General features: G+C 41.5%; 1 protein-coding gene across 1 annotated transcript; it reads left to right on the top strand.

Moving 5' to 3' along the window:
- Window positions 1-9,581: 9,581 nt before the first annotated feature.
- On the top strand, window positions 9,582-14,248 carry LOC106088261 (uncharacterized). The gene is made up of 4 exons (XM_013253684.2): window positions 9,582-9,770; window positions 9,848-10,125; window positions 13,220-13,911; window positions 13,969-14,248. The coding sequence occupies exons 1-4, from the start codon at window positions 9,666-9,668 to the stop codon at window positions 14,163-14,165; spliced, it is 1,272 nt and encodes a 423-aa protein (XP_013109138.2). The 5' UTR covers window positions 9,582-9,665; the 3' UTR covers window positions 14,166-14,248.
- Window positions 14,249-21,309: the final 7,061 nt, after the last annotated feature.

The following is a 21,309-nucleotide window of genomic DNA, read 5'->3' as shown; positions in this document are numbered from 1 at the left end:
CAGTTTTTGGCGAGCGACCAAAGATGTGTGCGGTCTAGCGTTGTCCTGGTGGAATATGACACCTTTACGATTGACCAATTCTGGTCGCTTCTCCTTGGTGGCTGTATTCAATTTGTCCAATTGTTGACAGTAAACATCCGAATTAATCGTTTGGTTCCTTGGAAGCAGCTCAAAATATACCACACCCTTCCAATCCCACCAAACAGACAGCATAACCTTCTTTTGGTGGATATCAGCCTTTGAAGAGGTTAGAGCTGGTTCACCATGCTTGGACCATGATCGTTTTCGACTAACGTTGTTGTAAACAATCCATTTTTCATATCCAGTTATGATTCGTTTTAAAAACGGATCGAATTCATTGCGTTTAAGGTGCATATCACAAGCGTTGATTCGGTTTGTTAAATGAATTTCTTTCAATACATGTGGTACCCATATTAAAATTGACGCCAAACAAACAAATGTAAACAAAATTTCGCGCACTTTTTTTCTAAAGCAAGCTAAAAGTAACAGCTGATAACTGACAGAAGAAAGAATGCAATTACAGAGTCACAAGCTGTGAAAAAATTTGATTTGTCAACGCCGACTATATGAAAAATCCGCAATTACTTTTTGGGCAACCCAATAGAAGGGCCGTAGACTTGAAATGGGGCCTGAATCCGAGAATAATCCACTGGCTCTACAGAAGTGCGATTAGACCAAATCTTACTTACGCCTCAGTAGTTTGGTGGACTGCTATGGAGAAAAAGTGCAACGTAAGCACCATACAACGGGTTCAGAGAACAACGTTGTTTTGGCATAGGCTGAGCGATGAGGACCACACCCACTAGGGCACTGGAGACTATTCTAGATATCCGAGCCATTGACATACAGATTAAGTGTGAGGCAACCATTGCGGCTATGAGACCCAAGGCCATGGGAGAATGGATTGAGTATGGGAGCAGCTCATACCATCGCGGTTTAATCGAGGCGACAATAGGAAACCTGAAAGAAAGGGAAGCAGTTTCCGATCGGAATACCTGAGATGAACCCTGAGGTCGAGTGCGAGGAACTGCTGCCAGTGGCATAGTCTTGGATTGACGGAACGCTAGTATTGCCTTCCGGAAGATCATGTTACACGGATGGATCAAAGCTAGAGGACAGAGTGGGCCTGGGGGTCAGAGTGGGCCTGAGAACTCAGGGACTGAGATCTGTTTTAGACTGACTGACCAATATACGGTCCTGTAGGCGGAGATGCCGGCCATCACGGAATGCGTGAGGTGGTGTGATGTTAACGCGAGGGCGTCGAGTGTGAACAATTCTCGGAAAGTAAACTGGCCAACAGGGCAACAACAACCAGGACGGCATGGTCACGAACAGTCTTGCATTGCAAGAGGATGGCAAAATCTGTATCGCAGGGGTGCCGGGTCATAACGCAGTAACTGGGAATGAAAGGGCAGATGATTTGGTGGTGAAGGCCAGAGAACTGCCGTCAATAACTTGGTTAACCCGAAGCCTTTCGGGTCGACGCAGTCCGAGCTAAGGGTGTGGGCGACGAATGCGCATGCAACACTGTGGTACAGGGAAACGGTCAGTAGGACGGCGAAAATCTTATGGGGGGATCCAGATCGTGAGAAGACGAGGCTATTACTGAAAGGAAATAAGACGGGGGACACATAGGACTACGACCTCACTTATGTAAAATCTATGCGGTAAGTCATAACATGTGTAGGGCATGAGGGGAAGATGATGAGACGTTGGAGCATTTCTTTTGGCATTGTCCGGCTTTTGCGTGTAACAGATACCGGCACTTAGGTGGAGACACTATACCGACATGAACCAATTAAGGGGGTGGCATGGAAAACAATTAAGGATTTTGTAAGTAGCGCGAAATTCCTAACTTAAATTTTCTTTTTCGAGGTTACTTTTTTAGTTTTTAGAGAGTACAACAAGCCGATTACTGCGCCTTTTATGGGATGTATATTTTCAAGGATTTGATAGATTAGGTTTGTTCCATAAATAGTGTTTTGGCAAGCAGTACAATACTTAGCTCCGAATTTATGATCAAATGTCACAGTCGTTGGGTCAGCTCCCGTACACAGTAACGTCCACAATTTTCAATAAAAAATTTGAGGTAAAATGCAAATTTTGCCAATGAACATTCCACTAAGAAGCAGGGGCAAATTTTTTACCTATCAATGAGTGCAGTCCGATTCAAGTTTAAGCTCAATGATAAGGGGCCTCCTTTTTATAGCCGAGTCCAAACGGCGTGCCGCAGTGCGACACCTCTTTTGAAAGAAGTTTTACATGGCATATTACCTCACAAATGTTGCCAGCATTAGGAGGGGAAAACCACCGCTGAAAATTTTTTCTGATGATCTCCCCAGAATTCGAACCCAGGCGTTCAGCGTTATAGGCGGACATGCAAACCTCTGCGTTACGATGGCCTCCAATTTGAGGTATATTTACCAATATCACAGTAATAGAAGAATTTTGAAAAAATGTGGCCCCACCACCAAATAAAATCCAGGCTACGTTCCTGTGACAGGTATATCAAAACTGCCCATGGCCCATTTACAATCCCAACCCACCTATGGTAATAGGAAGTAAATGTGCAAAATTTTCAGCGCCTAGCTTTATTCCTTCGATAGAAAGATAGACGGACTGACGGATGGACATGGCTAAGTCGACTGAGAATGCCAAGACGATTGAGAACATATATTGGGTTGCCCAAAAAGTAATTGCGGATTTTTCATATAGTCGGTGTTGACAAATTTTTTCACAGCTTGTGACTCTGTGATTGCATTCTTTCTTCTGTCAGTTATCAGCTGTTACTTTTAGCTTGTTTTAGAAAAAAAGTGTAAACAAAGTATATTTGATTAAAGTTCATTCTAAGTTTTATTAAAAATGCATTTACTTTCTTTTAAAAAATCCGCAATTACTTTTTGGGCAACCCAATATATACTATGTTGGGTCTCACATCCATATTTCAAGGTATTACAAACGGCATGACGAAATAAGAATAACCCCATCCTATGGTGGAGGGTTAAATAGAAACAATCAGCATGCGAGCGCAACCTAAAGAGTCTCTTGAAACATATGCTCGCACAGAGCTACGGGAGCTAAAAACGCAATAGTTATCATATATTAAAAATTTTATAAAATGACTGGTTGATTATTGTATTCTGAAAAGGTTTAATGTGATTGTGTGTATGGCGGTCTCGCACAGTGGATCATTGATCATTTATTTAATTTTATTTTTACAAAAAAAAAAAAAAAAATAGTATTCCATAGTCTTCGATCTTAATCTACGGTAAAGGGTCTTAAAATAGGTTTGGCCTGAGAACGCCAAAACTTTTTGGGTGCTTGCTTTACAACCTGACTCGAAATTTCCCCATTCGATACCCAATGTTATTGAGATAGCTGATAAATTTTTCAAGTGTATGCTTATCAATGCCTATGCTCTTTATCATGTTAGAGGAATATATGTTACTATAGAGCACGTAGTACCTACTTAGAATAAATTATTACAATTGTTGTTAAAAAAAAAAGTAAGGTTGGCAAAAGTCGACTTGTTGATACCCTACACCAACCACATGGGGTATATAGGCTAAGTTCTTGGAACAAAAATTTTTTTTTTAAATTTGAAATGTAGAGTTTCGAACAAAATCCGTACCTTTTGTGGGAGTCATAAAATAAATCGCTGTACGAAACTTTGGAAAGATCGGTTGATAAATGCGTTTGCAAAGCCCTAAAAAAAGAAAGGGAAGTTACATATAAAGGGTGATTTTTTTGAGGTTAGGATTTTCATGCATTAGTATTTGACAGATCACGTGGGATTTCAGACATGGTGTCAAAGAGAAAGATGCTCAGTATGCTTTGACATTTCATCATGAATAGACTTACTAACGAGCAACGCTTGCAAATCATTGAATTTTATTACCAAAATCAGTGTTCGGTTCGAAATGTGCTCAAATTTTGACAAATTTTGTTCAGCGATGAGGCTCATTTCTGGTTGAATGGCTACGTAAATAAGCAAAATTGCCGCATTTGGAGTGAAGAGCAACCAGAAGCCGTTCAAGAACTGCCCATGCATCCCGAAAAATGCACTGTTTGGTGTGGTTTGTACGCTGGTGGAATCATTGGACCGTATTTTTTCAAAGATGCTGTTGGACGCAACGTTACGGTGAATGAACACATTTCGAACCGAACACTGATTTTGGTAATAAAATTCAATGATTTGCAAGCGTTGCTCGTTAGTAAGTCTATTCATGATGAAATGTCAAAGCATACTGAGCATCTTTCTCTTTGACACCATGTCTGAAATCCCACGTGATCTGTCAAATACTAATGCATGAAAATCCTAACCTCAAAAAAATCACCCTTTATATGGCAGCTATATATAAACCTGAGCCGATTTACAAACCCTTCGGGAAGCATAAAAATGTGTAAATGTTGTCAATTTCAATGTAATTTTCTAAATTCTGGGGAGGCTTAAACTTTTTCGGAGGGTGCTTAGCCCACCGCCCTGAGGCCCTTCTACGTTTATGAAGGGAGCTATATATAAATCCAAACCAATTCCGACGAAAATCCTTACATATTGTGGTGGTCGTAGAAGAAAACGTTGTGTCAAATTTTGCGAAGATCGATTGATTTTTGCTCTTGCAAAGGCTGAAGATGTGAAAAACGGGTATTGCATATCTAGGAAGCTATATCTAAATCTGAATCGATTTTTATAAAACTCAACAGTGTTGCCAATAGTAATAAGGAAATCTTTTATACCAAATATCGAGAGAATCGGTTTACAAATGACCACATTATTGTAATATTAGTCCAAATCGGAGGAACATATATATGGAAGCTATATCCAAATCTGAAACGATTACGGCCACAACCCGTAGGTGTTTGGGAGTTGAAAAGGCAAGAGTTCCGATAAATTTTGAGAAGGTCGGTTGATAAATGCGAAATGCTTGCAAAGGCTCTAGAATTGAAAATCAGGTGACATATACAGTGGCACAAACGCATGAAGGGAGATCAACGTGGTCTTTATCCCCAAGGATCGAAGACGAAGGATTATAGGCCTATTAGCCTGTCATCGAGCTATATCTAAATCTGAATCGATTTTTATAAAACTCAACAGTGTTGCTAAGAGTAAAAAGGAAATTTTTTATACCAAATATCGAGAGAATCGGTTTACAAATGACCACATTATTGTAATATTAGTCCAAATCGGACGAACGTATATATGCAAGCTTTATCCAAATCTGAACCGATTTCGGTGTTATGGCAGTTGAAAAGAGAAGGTCGGTTGATAAATGCGAAATGCTTGCAAAGGCTCTAGAATTGAAAATCAGGTGACATATACAGTGGCACAAACGCATGAAGGGAGATCAAGGTGGTCTTTATCCCCAAGGATCGAAGACGAAGGATTATAGGCCTATTAGCCTGTCATCGATTTTGCTGAAAACACTGGAAAGACTAATTGACCTGAAGGTGAGAGGAGGACTGACGCCGGAAAACTTCAGTGGGGCAAAACACACATACCTCAAAGGCAGGTCGGTGGAGACGGCCCTTCACGAGGTGGAAGCGAGAACACCCCCCAAGTGGGGGGTGTTCTCGTGTTCTCATCTCGCCACCGACGCCGCCCTGGCCATCCCCTCTACTGTGTACAGTAGCTCGACCTATGGCAGGTAGGCAAGACAGGTGGCAGATCCGCCCGGCTTAGACGAAGCACTCCTGGGCCACTCGTCCGCCCTCTCATTTCCTGGAATCCCCTCATGTCCAGGAACCCATGTCAGCGTCACATCGTGGACTCGAATCTTATCTAGGGACTCAAAACAATCCGCCCCGCATCTCAAACTCATCATCCTCAAGCCCTTGAGCGCCGCCTTGCTGTTCACAAAAATCCTGAGTTTTGAGGTCGATTAATCCCTTGCCAGAATTTCTCTTGCGGCTACTGTAATGACACAGACCTCTGCCTGAAAGACCGTACAAGTGGGGGGTGTTCTCGCCGATTTTATGGAACCTCGTGATCAATGAAATACTCTTGGATCTCGGTGGGGATGGTACTATGATAATCGCTTAAGCGGACGTCGTCATGCTGCTGATCCGAGGCAAGCTTCTGTGGACGATCAGCGACATCATGGAAGGGTCACTGAGGAGGTTGTCGCGTAGGGTACCAGAAATGGGTTGAGGACCAACTCAGGGAAGACGAAACTGGTGCTTTTCACGCATATATATAAGATGGACGGGTCACCCTGCGACTGTCGAAGGAGGCGAAACCTGGATTTGAAACTGTCCTTGAAGAGGAATACCGAGGAAAGAAGCCATAAGGCACTGCGCGCTTTTTATACCCGTAAAAAGTTCGGTAGGAAGTGGGTGGTAACCCCAAGATTTAAGGCCCAAAGAAGCCGCATTTAGTACTTTCGAAGCAAAAGCTATGCGCCTGAAAATTTTGATCGAATATTCCTATAATGGACCATATCGGTCCATGTTTTGATGTAGCTGCCATATAAACCGATCTTGCGTCTCGACTTCTTGAGCCTCTAGAGGGCGCAATTATTCTTCGATTGGGCTGACATTTTGTATGAGGAGTTTCTTATGACTTTCAACTACTGTCCTAGGTATGACCCAAAAAGGTACTTTACCTGATATAGCTGGAATATAAACCGATCTCGGATCTTGACTTTTTGAGCCTCTTGTTATACGATTTGGCTGAAATTTTGCATGAAGTGTTTTCGTTTGACCATCAGCAACTGTACCAAGTATAGTGTTAATCGGTCAACAACCTGATATAGCTGGCTTATAAACCGATCTTGGGTCTTGATTTCTAGATAAGACGACACGTACATGGGAATTCGAGAGGGTCCAGAGACTGGTCCCGGGGGCACTGAGATCCGCACAGCAGGCAGGTCTGAAAGCGATGCAGGATATGCAGCCCATTGAGGCCTTTATCCTGAACTGCGCCGCCAAGGTCGCGCTTAGACTTAGGGCCCTCGGCATGCTGAAGGAGGATGGTTGGGGTCACAGTTCCATTCTGGGGATTAGGGATGCGGTGGGTAGACTGAGGAGGATCTCCGACTACCTGGTACCGATCCTGGTTGGGATAGGAGCATTAAGGATTCGTTTTCCTGGGAGGGATGTATGAAGGAAGAATGCTGTGTTTTAGGACTGATGGTAAAGCCATCAGATGGGGCCAAGGACTGAACTATGAGTCTACTCTGACGCACTCAATATCACAGTATGTTTCTGAAACTGCCGGACGAGTGTACGGTGTACGGTCTTTCAGGCAGAGGTCTGTGTCATTACAGTAGCCGCAAGAGAAATTCTGGCAAGGGATTAATCGACCTCAAAACTCAGGATTTATGTGAACAGCAAGGCGGCGCTCAAGGCCTTGAGGATGATGAATTTGAGATGCGGGGCGGATTGTTTTGAGTCCCTAGATAAGATTCGAGTCCACGATGTGAAGCTGACATGGATTCCTGGACGTGAGGGTTACAAGAAATGAGAGGGCGGACGAGTGCGCTAGGAGGAGTTCATCTGCTCCGGGTAGACCAGCCACCGGTCTTGCCTACGTGCTATTTGTCGAGCTACTGAACACAGAAGAGGGAGAGGCCAGGGTGGCGTCTGTGGCGAGATGAGACTCAGTGTATGGTTGCCGGATTGCAAAGATGCTCTGGCCTGTCATCGACCGGAGGAAAACGAGGGAGTTGCTGGCGTTCGACAAGAGGTCGACTCCTTAACAGGCCTTGGGGACGAGGATGGTGAGGTCAAGATGCGTGGTGGTTTGTTAAGAGTCCCTGGATAAGATTCGAGTCCACGATATGAAGCTGACATGGGTTCCTGGACATGAGGAGATTCCAGGAATTGAGAGGGCGGACGAGTGCCGCAGGAGTGCTTCGTCTAAGCCGGGCGGATCTGCCACCGGTCTTGCCTACCTACCATTTGTCGAGCTACTGAACACAGTAGAGGGAATGGCCAGAATGGCGTCGGTGGTGAGATGAGACTCAGTGTATGGTTGCCGGATTGCAAAGATGCTCTGTCTTGTCATCGACCGGAGGAGGGCGAGAGAGTTACTGGCATTCGACAAGAGGTCGACTCTTTAACAGGCCTTGGGGACGAGAATGGTGAGGTCAAGATGAGTGGTGGTTTGTTAAGAGTCCCTGGATTTTCTCCGGGTCCACGATGTAATATGGGTTCCTGGACATGAGGAGATTCTAGGAAATGAGAGGGCGGACGAGTGCGCCAGGAGGAGTTCATCTACGCCGGGCGGACCAGCCACTGGTCTTGCCTATGTGCCATTTATCGAGCTACTGAACACTGTAGAGGGGATGGCCAAGGCGGCCTCGGTAACTCAGTATATGGTTGCCGGACTGCAAAGGCGCTCTGGCCTGTCATCGACCGGAGAAGGAAGAGGGAGTTGCTGGCTTTCGATGAGCACCTTAACAGGGGTCATAACCGGGCACTGTGCCATAGGCCGCATGGCTGCGCGCATGGGAATACGGACTTCTATAGGAGTTGCCTCCATGAGGATGAAGAGGACATTATCGAGCACTTGCTGTGTTCATGTCCGGGTTTGCAGCGACGTAGGCTCTCCTTTCTGGAGAGCCGTTTCATCTGAACTCTGGTAGGTATCATGAGGTTTGTTGAGGGAACAGGATGGTTCCGACGGGGAATGCCATAAGCTCCGGTGTAGGTACATCCGTGCTTGCATGGGGATGGGCGATCTTCGCCCACCACTAATCCGAGGTCTCACATCTTCTTTCTCTTCCCTTTCTTTCTAGGGTACCACAATAGGCAATATTGGCCTATGAGTGAACTCACCTTTGGTGGCCAAGCCATTCAACCTAACCTATGTATATACGGGAGCTATATCTTAACACGAACATAATTTTATGAAATTCTCCAGTGATGTTGAGAGTCATAAGAGAACCCTTTGAGCAAAATTTGGCAAGAATCGGTTAAAAAATAACGATATTATTGCAATATAAGTTCAAATCGGACGAACATATTGGGTTGCCCAAAAAGTAATTGCGGATTTTTCATATAGTCGGCGTTGACAAATTTTTTCACAGCTTGTGAAAAATGCATTTACTTTCTTTTAAAAAATCCGCAATTACTTTTTGGGCAACCCAATATATATGAAAGCTATACCCAAATCGGAACCGTTGTCTTCCTATTTCAATAGGCTTAGTTTCTGGGCCCAAAAAGATCCCTGTACTAAATTTGAAGACGATTGGTTGAAAATTGCGACCTGTACTTTGTACACAACTTAACATGGACAGGCAGGCAGGCGGACAGACAATTTGACACACAGACGAACAGATGGACAGACTGACGGACACACGAGCAGACAGACTTACATAGCTAAACCGAGTCAGACAGTGCATCTGAGTCGGTATATCAAAGGTCAATCGGTGTACTTATCAATGGGTCTAGTTCGCTTCCATCTGGGTGTTACAAACAAATGCACTAAGTTATAATAACCTGTACCACAGTAGGGGTGCAGCTTATAAAAAACAAACCAATTGATAGTTGCTGTTAGGGAAACAAACATACAAACAAATCTCTATAAAAGCAATGGAAAAAGTGTGCGCAAGTTTTATTTTAAATTTACAATTGTTGGAGCCAACTGACGGAAATTACTGGAGGCAACTGTTCTAGACGGACATCAGAACAACTAGAGCATAATGAGTATATACAATGATGATGAGCTTACACCACCTTCCTGGATTGATTGTGAATTTCTAGAAATGGTTTTAACACAATACGAAAATAATGGTGATGAAGTTAAGGTAGGTTTGTGATAAAAATACACAAAAGTGCTGTTAATTGATCATTGGTTTTTGTTTTCTTTGGCGCAAAATTTCAGATTACAAATTTTGCTTTGAGTCCAGCCAGCATGAAGGGAGATCATTATGGCAGTATTATGTTTCGCTGCCAGATTGAATATCATTTTGCCCAGAATTTGTTGGAGAAGAAGAAAAGATCCTTAATTATCAAAACTGTGCCCGAGGAGGAGAATAAAAAGCGTGAGCTATTGATGGAGACTGGCATATTTGAAACGGAAATTCAAATGTATGCAGAAACATTGCCAAAAATAGAGAAACTTTTGGCTGCATATGGAGAAAAAACCAAATTGGCACCAAGGTAAAGGCAGAACGATTATAGGAAGAGACAAGAAAAAAGTGCTAAGATCGGCCGGGCCGAATCTCATATGCCCTCCACCATGGACTGGTATCGCTTTATACGCAAACAAAGGATAATGGATAAGAATTACCAAGCCAGTGGAGCTATATCAGATAATGGATTGATTCCCTTCCATTCCATTGATTGGTTTGATGTTGGAGACCATAGTTGAAGTCCCCTTCCCCATAGGAAGCAATACTTGCAATGACTTCAACCAAATCGAATTGACCGATCTGTCGATAAAGTTTGTTAAGACCATGAAAGCAAATGGAAATTTGCCCATGAACATTCCATGATAAGACAAAGGCAAACCTCTAAATATAAATGAGTGCTGTCCGATTCAAGTTTTAGTTCAATGGTAAGAGAACGGGGTGCCACAGTGAGACGTCTCTTTTGGGGAGAAATTTTTACATGGCTGGCATATCAAATGTTACAGTACCAAACAAATGTTGCCAGCATTAGGAGGGGATAAGCACCGCTGAAATTTTTTTGTGATGTTCTCGCCAGGATTCGAACCCAGGCGTTTAGCTTCATGGGCTTACCTCTGCACTATGGTGGAGAGTTGTATTAAGCCCCTCGATGACCTTGCAAAATTTGGACCCAATCGAACTATATTTCGATATATCTGCTATAAAAGACGATCTGCCGATTAAGGGTCTTGAGTCCACAACAGAAGCATTTGTCAAGCGATTTCGTCCAAACTTGGAACAGTGCATTAATCTCCTTGCATTAATTTGGCTTAGGCCATATCGAAGTACATTTGCCTATAGCTGCCATATAGACCGATCTGTCGATTTAGGTCTTTGAAGGTCTGAATTTTAAAACGGCGAGATGTATTAAGTTCCTCGACATCCTTGATCCCGATTGGATTATATTTAGATACAGCTGCCATATAGACCGATATGTCAACTTTGGGCCTCAAGCCCATAACATAAGCATTTGTTGTCCGATTTCAGCTAAACTTGGATCTGTGAGTTGTATTTATCATCTCGACGTTCCCACCTCATATGATCTCGATCGGACCCGATTGAGATATATTTAGCTGCCATATAAACCCATCTCTCGGTAAGAGGTCTTAAGGCCATAAAAAGTGCCTTTATAAGCCGATTTGGCTGAAATTTGGAACAGTGGGCCTTATGAGGCCCGTGGTCATCCGCAACTAATATGGTCCACATGGGACAACATTTGGATATGGTTGCCACATGGGACAATATTTGGATATGGTTGCCATGTAGATCGATCTGGTTATGTAGGGTCTTTAGTCCATAATGGCGCATTTTTTGCCCCAATTACGCTGAAATTTTAAACAGCGATTTGCACCAGGCCTCCCTTTTTTCCGATCCAAAGTTGGTCCAGATCGGGCTTTATTTCGATATAGCTGCCATGTAGACCGATCACCCGCTTTAAGATTTAAGGCCCAAAGAAGCCGCATTTAGTACTTTCGAAGCAAAAGCTATGCGCCTGGAAATTTTGATCGAATATTCCTATAATAGACCATATCGGTCCATGTTTTGATGTAGCTGCCATATAAACCGATCTTGGATCTTGACTTCTTGTGCCTCTAGAGTGCGCAATTATAATTCGATTTGGCTGACATTTTGGAATTTTCTTATGTCGATTTGGCTGACATTTTGTATGAGGAGTTTCCTTATGACTTTTAACAACTGTGCTAAGTATGGCCCAAAAAGGTACATTACCTGATATAGCTGCCATATAAACCGATCTCGGATCTTGATTTCTTGACCCTCTAGAAGGCGCAACTATTATTCGATTTGGCTGATATTTTGTATGAAGTGTTTACGTTTGACCATCAGCAACTGCGCGAAGTATAGTTTTAATCGGTCAACAACCTGATATAGCTACCATATAAACTGATCTTGGGTCTTGACTTCTTAAGCCTCTAGAGGGCGCAATTATTATTCGATTTGGTTGAAATGTTGTATGAGGAGTTTTCTTATGACTTTTAACAACTGTGCTAAGTATAGCCTGAATCGCTTCATAACCTGATATGGTTGCCATATTAACCGATTTTGGGTCTTGACTTCCCGAGCCTCTAGAGGACGCAATTAGTATTCGATTTGGTTGAAATTCGGTATGAAGAGTATTGTTGCGACTTCCAACAAGTATGGCCAAAATAGGTTCTTAACCTGCTATAGCTGCCATATAAGCCGTTCTCGGATGTTGACTTCTTGAGCCTCTAGAGGGCGCAATTATTACCCGATTGGTCTGAAATTTGGCGCATAATGTTTTGCTACGACTTCCAAAAGTCGTGCCATATATGGCTCAATTTGATTCATAATCTCATATAGCTGTCATATAAACCGATTTTGAGTCTTGACTTCTTGAGCCTCTAGAGGGCGCGATTACCATCCGATTTGGCTAAAATTTTATACAACGACTTCTCCTATGACCTTCGATTTGGTTGAAATTCGGTATGAAGAGTCTGTTGCGACTTCCAACAAGCATGGCCAATATCGGTTCATAGCCTGCTATAGCAGCCATATAAACCGTTCTCGGATCTTGACTTATTGAGCCTCTAGAGGGCGCAATTATTATCCGATTGGTCTGAAATTTGGCACATAATGTTTTGCTATGACTTTCAAAAGTCGTGTCGTGTCATGTCTCATATTGATTCATAATCTCATATAGCTGTCATATAAACTATTCGCCCGATTTCACTTCTTGAGCCTCTAAAGGGCGCGATTACCATCCGATTTGGCTAAAATTTCGTACAACGACTTCTCCTATGACCCTCAACCTGATAAAGCTGCCCTGTAAACCAATCTCTTGATTATACTTCTTGAGCCTAGGGGGCGCAATTCGTATCCGATTTGGCTGGAATATTGCACAACGATTCCTACTTTGGTCTCCAACATCCAAGCCAAGTATAGTTCGAAACGGTTCATGATATAGTTCCTATAGCATACCAATTCTTATCCATTATTATTTGTTTGTCTATCAAGAGATACCTGGCAAAGAATTTGACAAATATGATGCATGGTGGTGGGCCCGGTGCTTGTTTAATTTTTTCTTTTAACTTTCATCAATCTTTCAGTTTATTCTACCACTCCCTGAAACCCCAAAAACTCATAATAATGGAAGATTTATGTGAAACTGGCTACTCTGCTGTCAGAGGGCGCTGTTTAAACGAGGATGAAATGAAATTGGTCTACAGTAAATTGGCCAAATTTCATGCGGCCTCCTTTGTACTGGCCCACAGTGAAGACAGTGAGGCCATAACCAAATACAAGGAAGGTTTTATGAGTATCAGTGTGCCATTTATGAAGGATATGATGACAGGTGGTATGAGTAATTTCCTCCACCTAATGGAAAGCCATGAAGAATTTCATATTTATGCGGAAAAAGTCAAGGAAATGTTTAAAGATTTACCTCAGGCCTGTAAGGATTTGTTTAATGCCGTCAAATTGCCAATGGGCCAAGGCGACATTTTTGTTCTGAATCATGGAGATTTTCATATGAAAAACCTAATGTTTAAATTCAATGAAATGAATCAAATGGAAGATCTTATAATGGTGGACTATCAGATAAGTTGTTATGCCCCCTGTAATGCTGATTTGATATATTCCCAATATGTTTTGCTAAGCACAGAGCTAAGATTGAAACGCCATGCATTTATGCAGTACTATTTTAGTGAATTTCTAAGGATTCTAAAGAAACTAGGCTATGAGGGAGAAATGCCTAAGTTTTCACAACTTCAAATATCCAATTTGAAATATAGACATTTTTGTAAGTATGGAATAGTAATTAACTTAAACTATTCTCATTGTATTTTTTTGATTTTAGCCCTTTATTTGCTGGCTGTTTTGTTGCCTTTGATTATTGGTTTCTTAATGAAATCAGCTGAGGAGTTGAAAGATGTGAATGTTTCTGAAATGATGGAAAACTCCGAAAGCAAAGACCACTATTATGCAGCGCCAGTATACATAGAAGCCGTTCGAAAGTTATTGCCACAATTATTGAATGAAGGTTATTTGGATTAATTTTGCAAGAATTTTTCAATCACAAGCGACTTAAGATTGCTGTTGTAGAAAACTTTGAATAAATTATTTTATAAAAATTTAAATTTGGATGTAGCTTCCCCCGATTTTTGGTTTTGGTGAGATCTCCCTATTGAAGATATTTCGTCCATAAATGGCGTATTTATTGCCCGCTAAAACTTGGTACAGTGCATTTTCATTTGACCCCTATAGATCTTTTCTGAATATGGTGCAGATCAGACCATATTTAGATATAGCTGCCATATAGATCGATCTCTCGATATAGGGTCTTGAATTCATATAGGGCCAATTTATTGCCTGATTTCGCTGAAATTTGATCCAGAGAGATGTGGTAGGTCACTTGAAATCCGTACCAAGTATGGTATAAATCGAATCATATTTTGATATAGCCTCCATATAGACCCATCTCGAGATTTAAGGACTCTCGCCCATAAATGGCGTATTTATTATCCAATTTTGCTGAAATTTGGTATGGTGAATTGCATTAGAACATTAAACATCCTTCTCGAAAATGGTGAAGATCGGAGCATATTTCGATATAGTATATAGACCGCTATATCGAAATATATTCCTTCCGATTTCGCTGAAATATGTGTTAGACTACTCTATTGCAGAGTTTGGTTCAGATTGGACCCCATTTCGATACAGCTGCTATCGACCCTTAAATTGTGTGGATTTTGATGAAATTTGGTTAAAATATATTTCCCAGGTTTGCCGTGGCCGAACTTAATGCCTTTCTATACCCACCACCATTGGATGAAGAGTTTGGTTCAGATTGGAACCCATTTCGATACAACTGCTACCGACCTTTAAATTGTGCATGCTTCTATGGATTTTGATGAAATTTGGTTAAAATGTATTTCCCAGGTTTGCCGTGGGCGAACTTAATGCCTTTTTATACCCACCACCATCGGATGCAGAGTTTGGTTCAGATTGCACCCCATTTTGATATAGCTGCTATCGACCCTTAAATTGAACATTCTTCTATGGATTTTAATGAAATTTGGTTAAAATATATTTCTCAAGTTTGCCGTGGCCGAACTTAATACCTTTTTATACCCACCACCATAGGATGGGGGCATACTAACCCAGTCATTCCGTTTGTAACACCTGAAAATATTGGTCTTGGACCCCATAAAGTATATATATTCTTGATCGTCTCGATGTCCGATCTAGCGATGTCCGTCCGTCCGTCTGTCGAAATCACAATAGCGGTCGAACGAGAAAAGCTAGCTCCTTGAAATTTTGCACAGATAGTTCTTATTGATGTTTGTTCTTGAGGATTGCAAATGGGCTATATCGGTTCAGATGTGCATAGAGGCCCCATATAAGCCGATCCCTTGATTTGACTTCTTAAACCCCTAGATGCTTCAATTTTCATCCGATTTAGAGCTAAAGGGAGTTGCTGGCTTTCGATAAGAGGTCGATGAGTACCTTGACAGGGGTCATAACCGGACACTGTGCCATAGGCTGCATGGCGGCGCGCATGCGGATACCGCACAATGATTTCTGTAGGAGTTGCCTTGATGAGGATGAGAAGGAGACTATTGAGTACTTGATGTGTTTCTGTCCGGATCTGCAGAGATTGCAACATCAGTGCCAAGCTTTATCCGTATCGGTCGATATGGTGATATAGGCCCCCCTAAGTACTCATATCCCGATATGACTTCTTGAGACCAAAATAATTCAAATACAAACTCAGTTACTAAGGGTTAATTTCTTGAGGAATCCATGGTGGTGGGTACCCAAGATTCGACCCGGCCGAACTTAGCACTCTTTTACTTGTTACTTGTTATACCCTCCACCGTTGGATGGGAGGTTACTAATTTTGTCATTCCGTTTGTAGCAACTCGAAATATTCGTCTAAGATCCCATAGGTATAAAAATTTTTGTTCGTTATGGCATCTTAAGTAGGTCCAGCGATGTCCGCACGTTTGTCCAACCGTCCAAGGAATAAAGCTAGCAGCTTGAAATTTTGTACAAATACTTCTTATTCATCTAGGTCGGTTGAAATTGTAAATGGGTCATATCGGTTCATGTTTTGATATAGCTGTCATATAAACCGTTCTCAGATATTGACTTCTTGAGCCGCTAGAGGGTGCAATTCTCACTTGATTTGACTGAAATTTGGCACCATAACTTCAATTGTGGCCTCCAACATTACTGCCAAGTATGATCTGAATCAGTCTACATTCTGATATAGCTCCCATATGAACCGATTTCCCGAATGTACTTTTTGAGACCCTACAGTGCCCAATTCTTACCCAATTTGGATGAAATTTCGCACAATGATTTCTACTATGACCTCCAACTTTCGTGCCAAGTATGGTTTGAATCGGCAAGTAACCTCACATGTAAACCGATCTCCTGAAGGTACTGCTTGTGCCCATAGAGTGCGCAATTCTTACCCGATTTGGCTGAAATTTTGCACAATAACCTCCAGCATTTGCGGCAAGTAGGATTGAATCTGTCTTTGACCGGATATAGTTCCCATACAAACCGATCTCCCAAATATACTTCTTGAGCCCATAGAGGGCTCAAAATACCTAATTTTGTTGAAATTTTGCACAATGATTTTTACTATGACCACCAACCTTTCGCTATGAATCGGTCTATAAGTTGACATCACTCCCATATAAACCGATCTCCCAAATGTAGTTCTTGGGCCCCTAGAGTGTGCAATTCTTACTATTACCTCCAACATTTGAGCCAAGTATGGTCTTAATAGGTACACAACCTGATATATCAGCCATATAAACCGATCTCCGGAATTCATAACCTCATATAGCTCCCATATAAACCGATCTTTCGAATGTACTTCTTGAGCCCCTAGAGGGCGGACTTCTTACCTGATTTAGCTAATATATTGCACGATGACTTTTACTATAGTCTCCAACGTTCGAGGCAAGTATGGTCTGAATCGGTCTTGAACCTGATAGACCGATCTCCCATATAAACCGATCTCCCGAATGTACCCAATCTTGACCCTCTAGAGGGCGCAATTCTTAACAGATTTTTTTGAAATTTTGCACAATGATTTCTACTATGACTTCCAACATTCGCGCCAAGTATGGTATGAATAGGTTCATAACCTGAAATATCTCCCATATAAACCGATCTCCGGAATTCATAACCTCATATAGCTCCCATATAAACCGATCTCCCGATTGTACTTCTTGAGCCCCCAGAGGCCGCACTACTTACCTGATTTTGCTGAAATATTGCACAATGGCTTTTACTATAGCCTCCAACGTTCGCGCCAAGTATGGTCTGAATAGGTTTTTAACCTGATAGAACACCCATATAAACCGATCTTCCGAATGTACTTCTTGAGCCCCTAGAGGGCGCTCTTCTTACCTGATTTAGCTGAAATATTGCATAATGACTTTTACTATAACCTCCAACCTTCGAGCCAACTATGGTCTGAATCGGTCTTTAAACTGATAGAGCTTCCATATAAACCGATTTCCCGAATGTACTTCTTGAGCCCCTAGAGGGCGCACTTCTTACCCATATAAATCGATCTTCCGAATGTACTTCTTGAGCCCCTAGAGGGCGCACTTCTTACCTGATTTAGCTGAAATATTGCACGATGACTTTTACTATAGTCTCCAACGTTCGAGGCAAGTATGGTCTGAATCGGTCTTTAACCTGATAGAGCTCCCACATAAACCGATCTCCCGAACGTATTTCTTGACCCTCTAGAGGGCGCAATTCTTAACTGATTTTTTTGTAATTTTGCACAATGATTTCTACTATGACCAACATTTGCGCCAAGTATGGTCTGAATAGATTTATAACCTGATATATCTCCCATATAAATCGATCTCCCGAATGTACTTCTTGAGCCCCTAGGGAGCGCAATTCTTACCCAATTTGGTTGAAATTTTGCAAAATGATCTTCAACCGAATCGGTCCATAATGGTTAGAAGAATCCAATTGGCTTGATTGCATTTTTAGGCAAAATTACATTCCACCATGTCATCATCATGTCCAAGTTGTCAATATTGTCACCTGTGACAGTTGGGGTGTTGATTGTTATCTGGCAATACCATATACTAAATAGGCATTTAGCGTGACTTGACAATTTGCAGCCAGCATGAATGATTTGTGGTTTTCTTAACTCGCATGCGAGCATAACAAAAACAACCGACTCACGATGACACCAAGCTAATTTTTATCGTTTAGGAATTTTGTCAACAAATTATTGTGGCCATAGTTAATTTATTTTCTAAACTGTTAACCAATGGCCCCACCAAGAAGTGTTTGTTTATGTTTGTCTTTAATAAAAATTAAAGTTAATCAACAGAATAGACCCCCCTCCCCCCAACAAATAGCTAGTAGTAGTAGTAGTAAGAGAGATAGGGTTATATTGTCAAAGTAAAAAAAAAAATATAAATCAAACATGATGATGACCACGCAAGATTCATATTAAATTGTCTATTTATAAGAATTAATTGATATGTGGCTACATACATGTGATGAACTATAATTTGAAGCAACATGTGTAGGTTCGTTGTCTTTGATTAATTTAGAAAAGTGAAATTACTTTCTCTGTATGATCCGGATGTGAGATGAAAATGAAATTTAGGTCATACAATTTGAGATGGTCAAGGAAAGAAGATCACTGAGTATTAGGTGAAGCTAGATTGCAATGTATTTAACAATAAAATAATTTAAGATTTTTTTTAAGGTGTTGATGAAATTCCTACTGTCCCCAACTACTACCAAAAAAAAATTTTTTTTAAATTAATTTAATTTTATTCAAATATGTATAGATAGTTTTGAAACAATTACATCTATTATATTTAATATATTTTTTATTTGTCGAAATTTTCTATATTTTGTGTATGTCCTTCTGACTGTATGTCCGTCTGTCTGTCTCTCTGTCCGTCACAAAATGGGTATCAAATGAAAGGTCTTTGGGAGTTGACCACGAATCTGGTATATAGTCTGGGACCGGTCCACCCTCTAAATACTCTTCAATAAGACTTGTAGTTCGAGCGGGATAATATGTGTATTAAAAGAAAGATCTATGTCAGTAGAGTTCGAATCTAATGTTGATATGCAAATGCAAATTTTGCCTATGAACATTCCATTAAGAAACAGGGGCAAACTTCTCACATATCAATGAGTGCAGTCCGATCAAGTTTAAGCTCAATGATAAGGGGCCTCCATTTTATAGCCGACTCCGAATGGCGTGCCGCAGTGCGTCACCTCTTTGGAGAGAAGTTTTACATGGCATAGTACCTCACGAATGTTGCCAGCATTAGGAGGGGAAAACCACCGCTGAAAAATTTTGTTGATGGTCTCGCCAGGATTCCAACCCAGGCGTTCAGCGTCATAGGCGGACATGCCAACCTCTGCGCTACGGTGGCCTAATGTTGATATAAGGATTCAAAAATCTGGGTCAAGTCCAGCCGTCCTGCCGTTCAGCAGGACATGTATATCGCGACAATAAAGGACTCTAAAAATTTGTCTTTTGGGTCTTGGCGTCGAGAGGAGCGACCCTCTCCACCCAATAAAAACAACATGAAACTGTCATATAGGACGACCGAGAATATATTGTATATATTGAGAATATATTGTATATATGTATATATTGAGCAATTCCCCTCCCCCAATCCTTCCCAAAAAAAAAAAAAAAGAATTAAAAACAAGTAAAAGTGTGCTAAGTTCGACCGGGCCGAATCTTATATACCCTCCACCATGGATCGCATTTGTTGAGTTCTTTTCCCGGCATCCCTTCATAGGCAAAAAAGGATATAAGAAAAGATTTGCTCTGCTATTAGAGCGATATCAAGATATGGTCCGGTTTGGACCACAATTAAATTATATGTTGAAGACCTGTGCAAAATGTCAGCCAATACGAATAAGAATTGAGCCCTTTGGGGGCTCAAAAGGTAAAAAAGAGAGATCGATTTATATGGGAGCTGTATCGGGCTATAGAACGATTCAGACCATAATAAACACGTATGTTGATGGTCATGAGAGAATACGTCGTACAAAATTTCAGGCAAATCGGATAATAATTGCGACCTCTAGAGGCTCAAGTAGTCAAAATCCCAGATGGGTTTATATGGCAGCTATATCAGGTTATGAACCGCAATTGGGACTCAAATAAAATAAATATAAAGATTAGAGCGCGATGCTGCTATTTTTTCAGGGCTAAGTGTGTGATTGGCCGACATAACCTACATACACCTCAAACTGGACATATTTATGGATTATGGCAAAAAGGGTCTCAAATCTGGTATCTGTTTTATGGCCAAGTTCTTCGGGTACGTCTCACCTCATAAACTTCCCTTAAACCATACAAATATACCGACTATAGAAATATGTAGCCAAAATTTGGTTTTCGGGAGTAGACTAAGAATCTGATATTTCCGCACAAAGGATCTGGCTACTCTAATTCTCTGCCAAAACAAAGAGAACGAAGTAGATCCAACATCCAAACTGTAATGGGCGGACCGTCCCCTTACCCTATGTAAAAAGACGCCAGATCTCGGAGAAAGGTGGGTTGAATTAAGCGAAATTTAGTTTGTTTATAATAACTCAAAAACAGAAATTTGGTATTCTTATTTAGGGTGGGATATCTAGAGGGGCCGCGCCACCCCCATAACCCGCCAAATGGAAATATAAACCAATAATGACAATATGGGACTTAAATTAAAGGTATTTGGGACCAGAGCACGAATCTGATATAAGGCCGTTCACCTCACCCCCAAAAACACCCCTATACCGAATATATTTACCGACCACACCAATATAAGGCTTAAATGCAAGGTATTTGAGAGTAGAGCACGAAAATGATATCCACATTGAGGCGAAATATCTGAAAGGCCGTACCAGCACCCCAAAACAGGACTTATTTCCTACCCGTGCCAGTGCCAGGGCTCAGATAAAATAAGAGAGTGAAAGAAGGCGCAGCGGAGCGGGCTCTGTCCAGCTAGTAGTTGCCATATAAACCGATCTTAGGTCTTGACTTCTTGAGCCGACAGAGGGCGCAATTATTGTCAGATTTGGCTAAAAGTTTGCTCCAAGTGTTTTGTTTTAACTTGTAACAACTGCACCATGCATGGTCCAAATTGGTCTATAACCTGATATAGCACCCACACGAAACTGA

This window comes from Stomoxys calcitrans, chromosome 2, assembly GCF_963082655.1.
Source record: "Stomoxys calcitrans chromosome 2, idStoCalc2.1, whole genome shotgun sequence".
NCBI lineage: Eukaryota > Metazoa > Arthropoda > Insecta > Diptera > Muscidae > Stomoxys > Stomoxys calcitrans.
The sequence above is the reverse complement of the archived record's forward strand: the minus strand, read 5'-3'. Positions and strand labels throughout refer to the sequence as shown.

Coding starts and splice junctions, on each gene's coding strand:
- LOC106088261 (XM_013253684.2), top strand. CDS start 9,666: ATGAGTATATACAATGATGATGAGCTTACACCACCTTCCTGGATTGAT. Junction 9,771..9,847: donor ATAATGGTGATGAAGTTAAG/GTAGGTTTGTGA, acceptor GCAAAATTTCAG/ATTACAAATTTTGCTTTGAG. Junction 13,912..13,968: donor TTTGAAATATAGACATTTTT/GTAAGTATGGAA, acceptor TTTTGATTTTAG/CCCTTTATTTGCTGGCTGTT.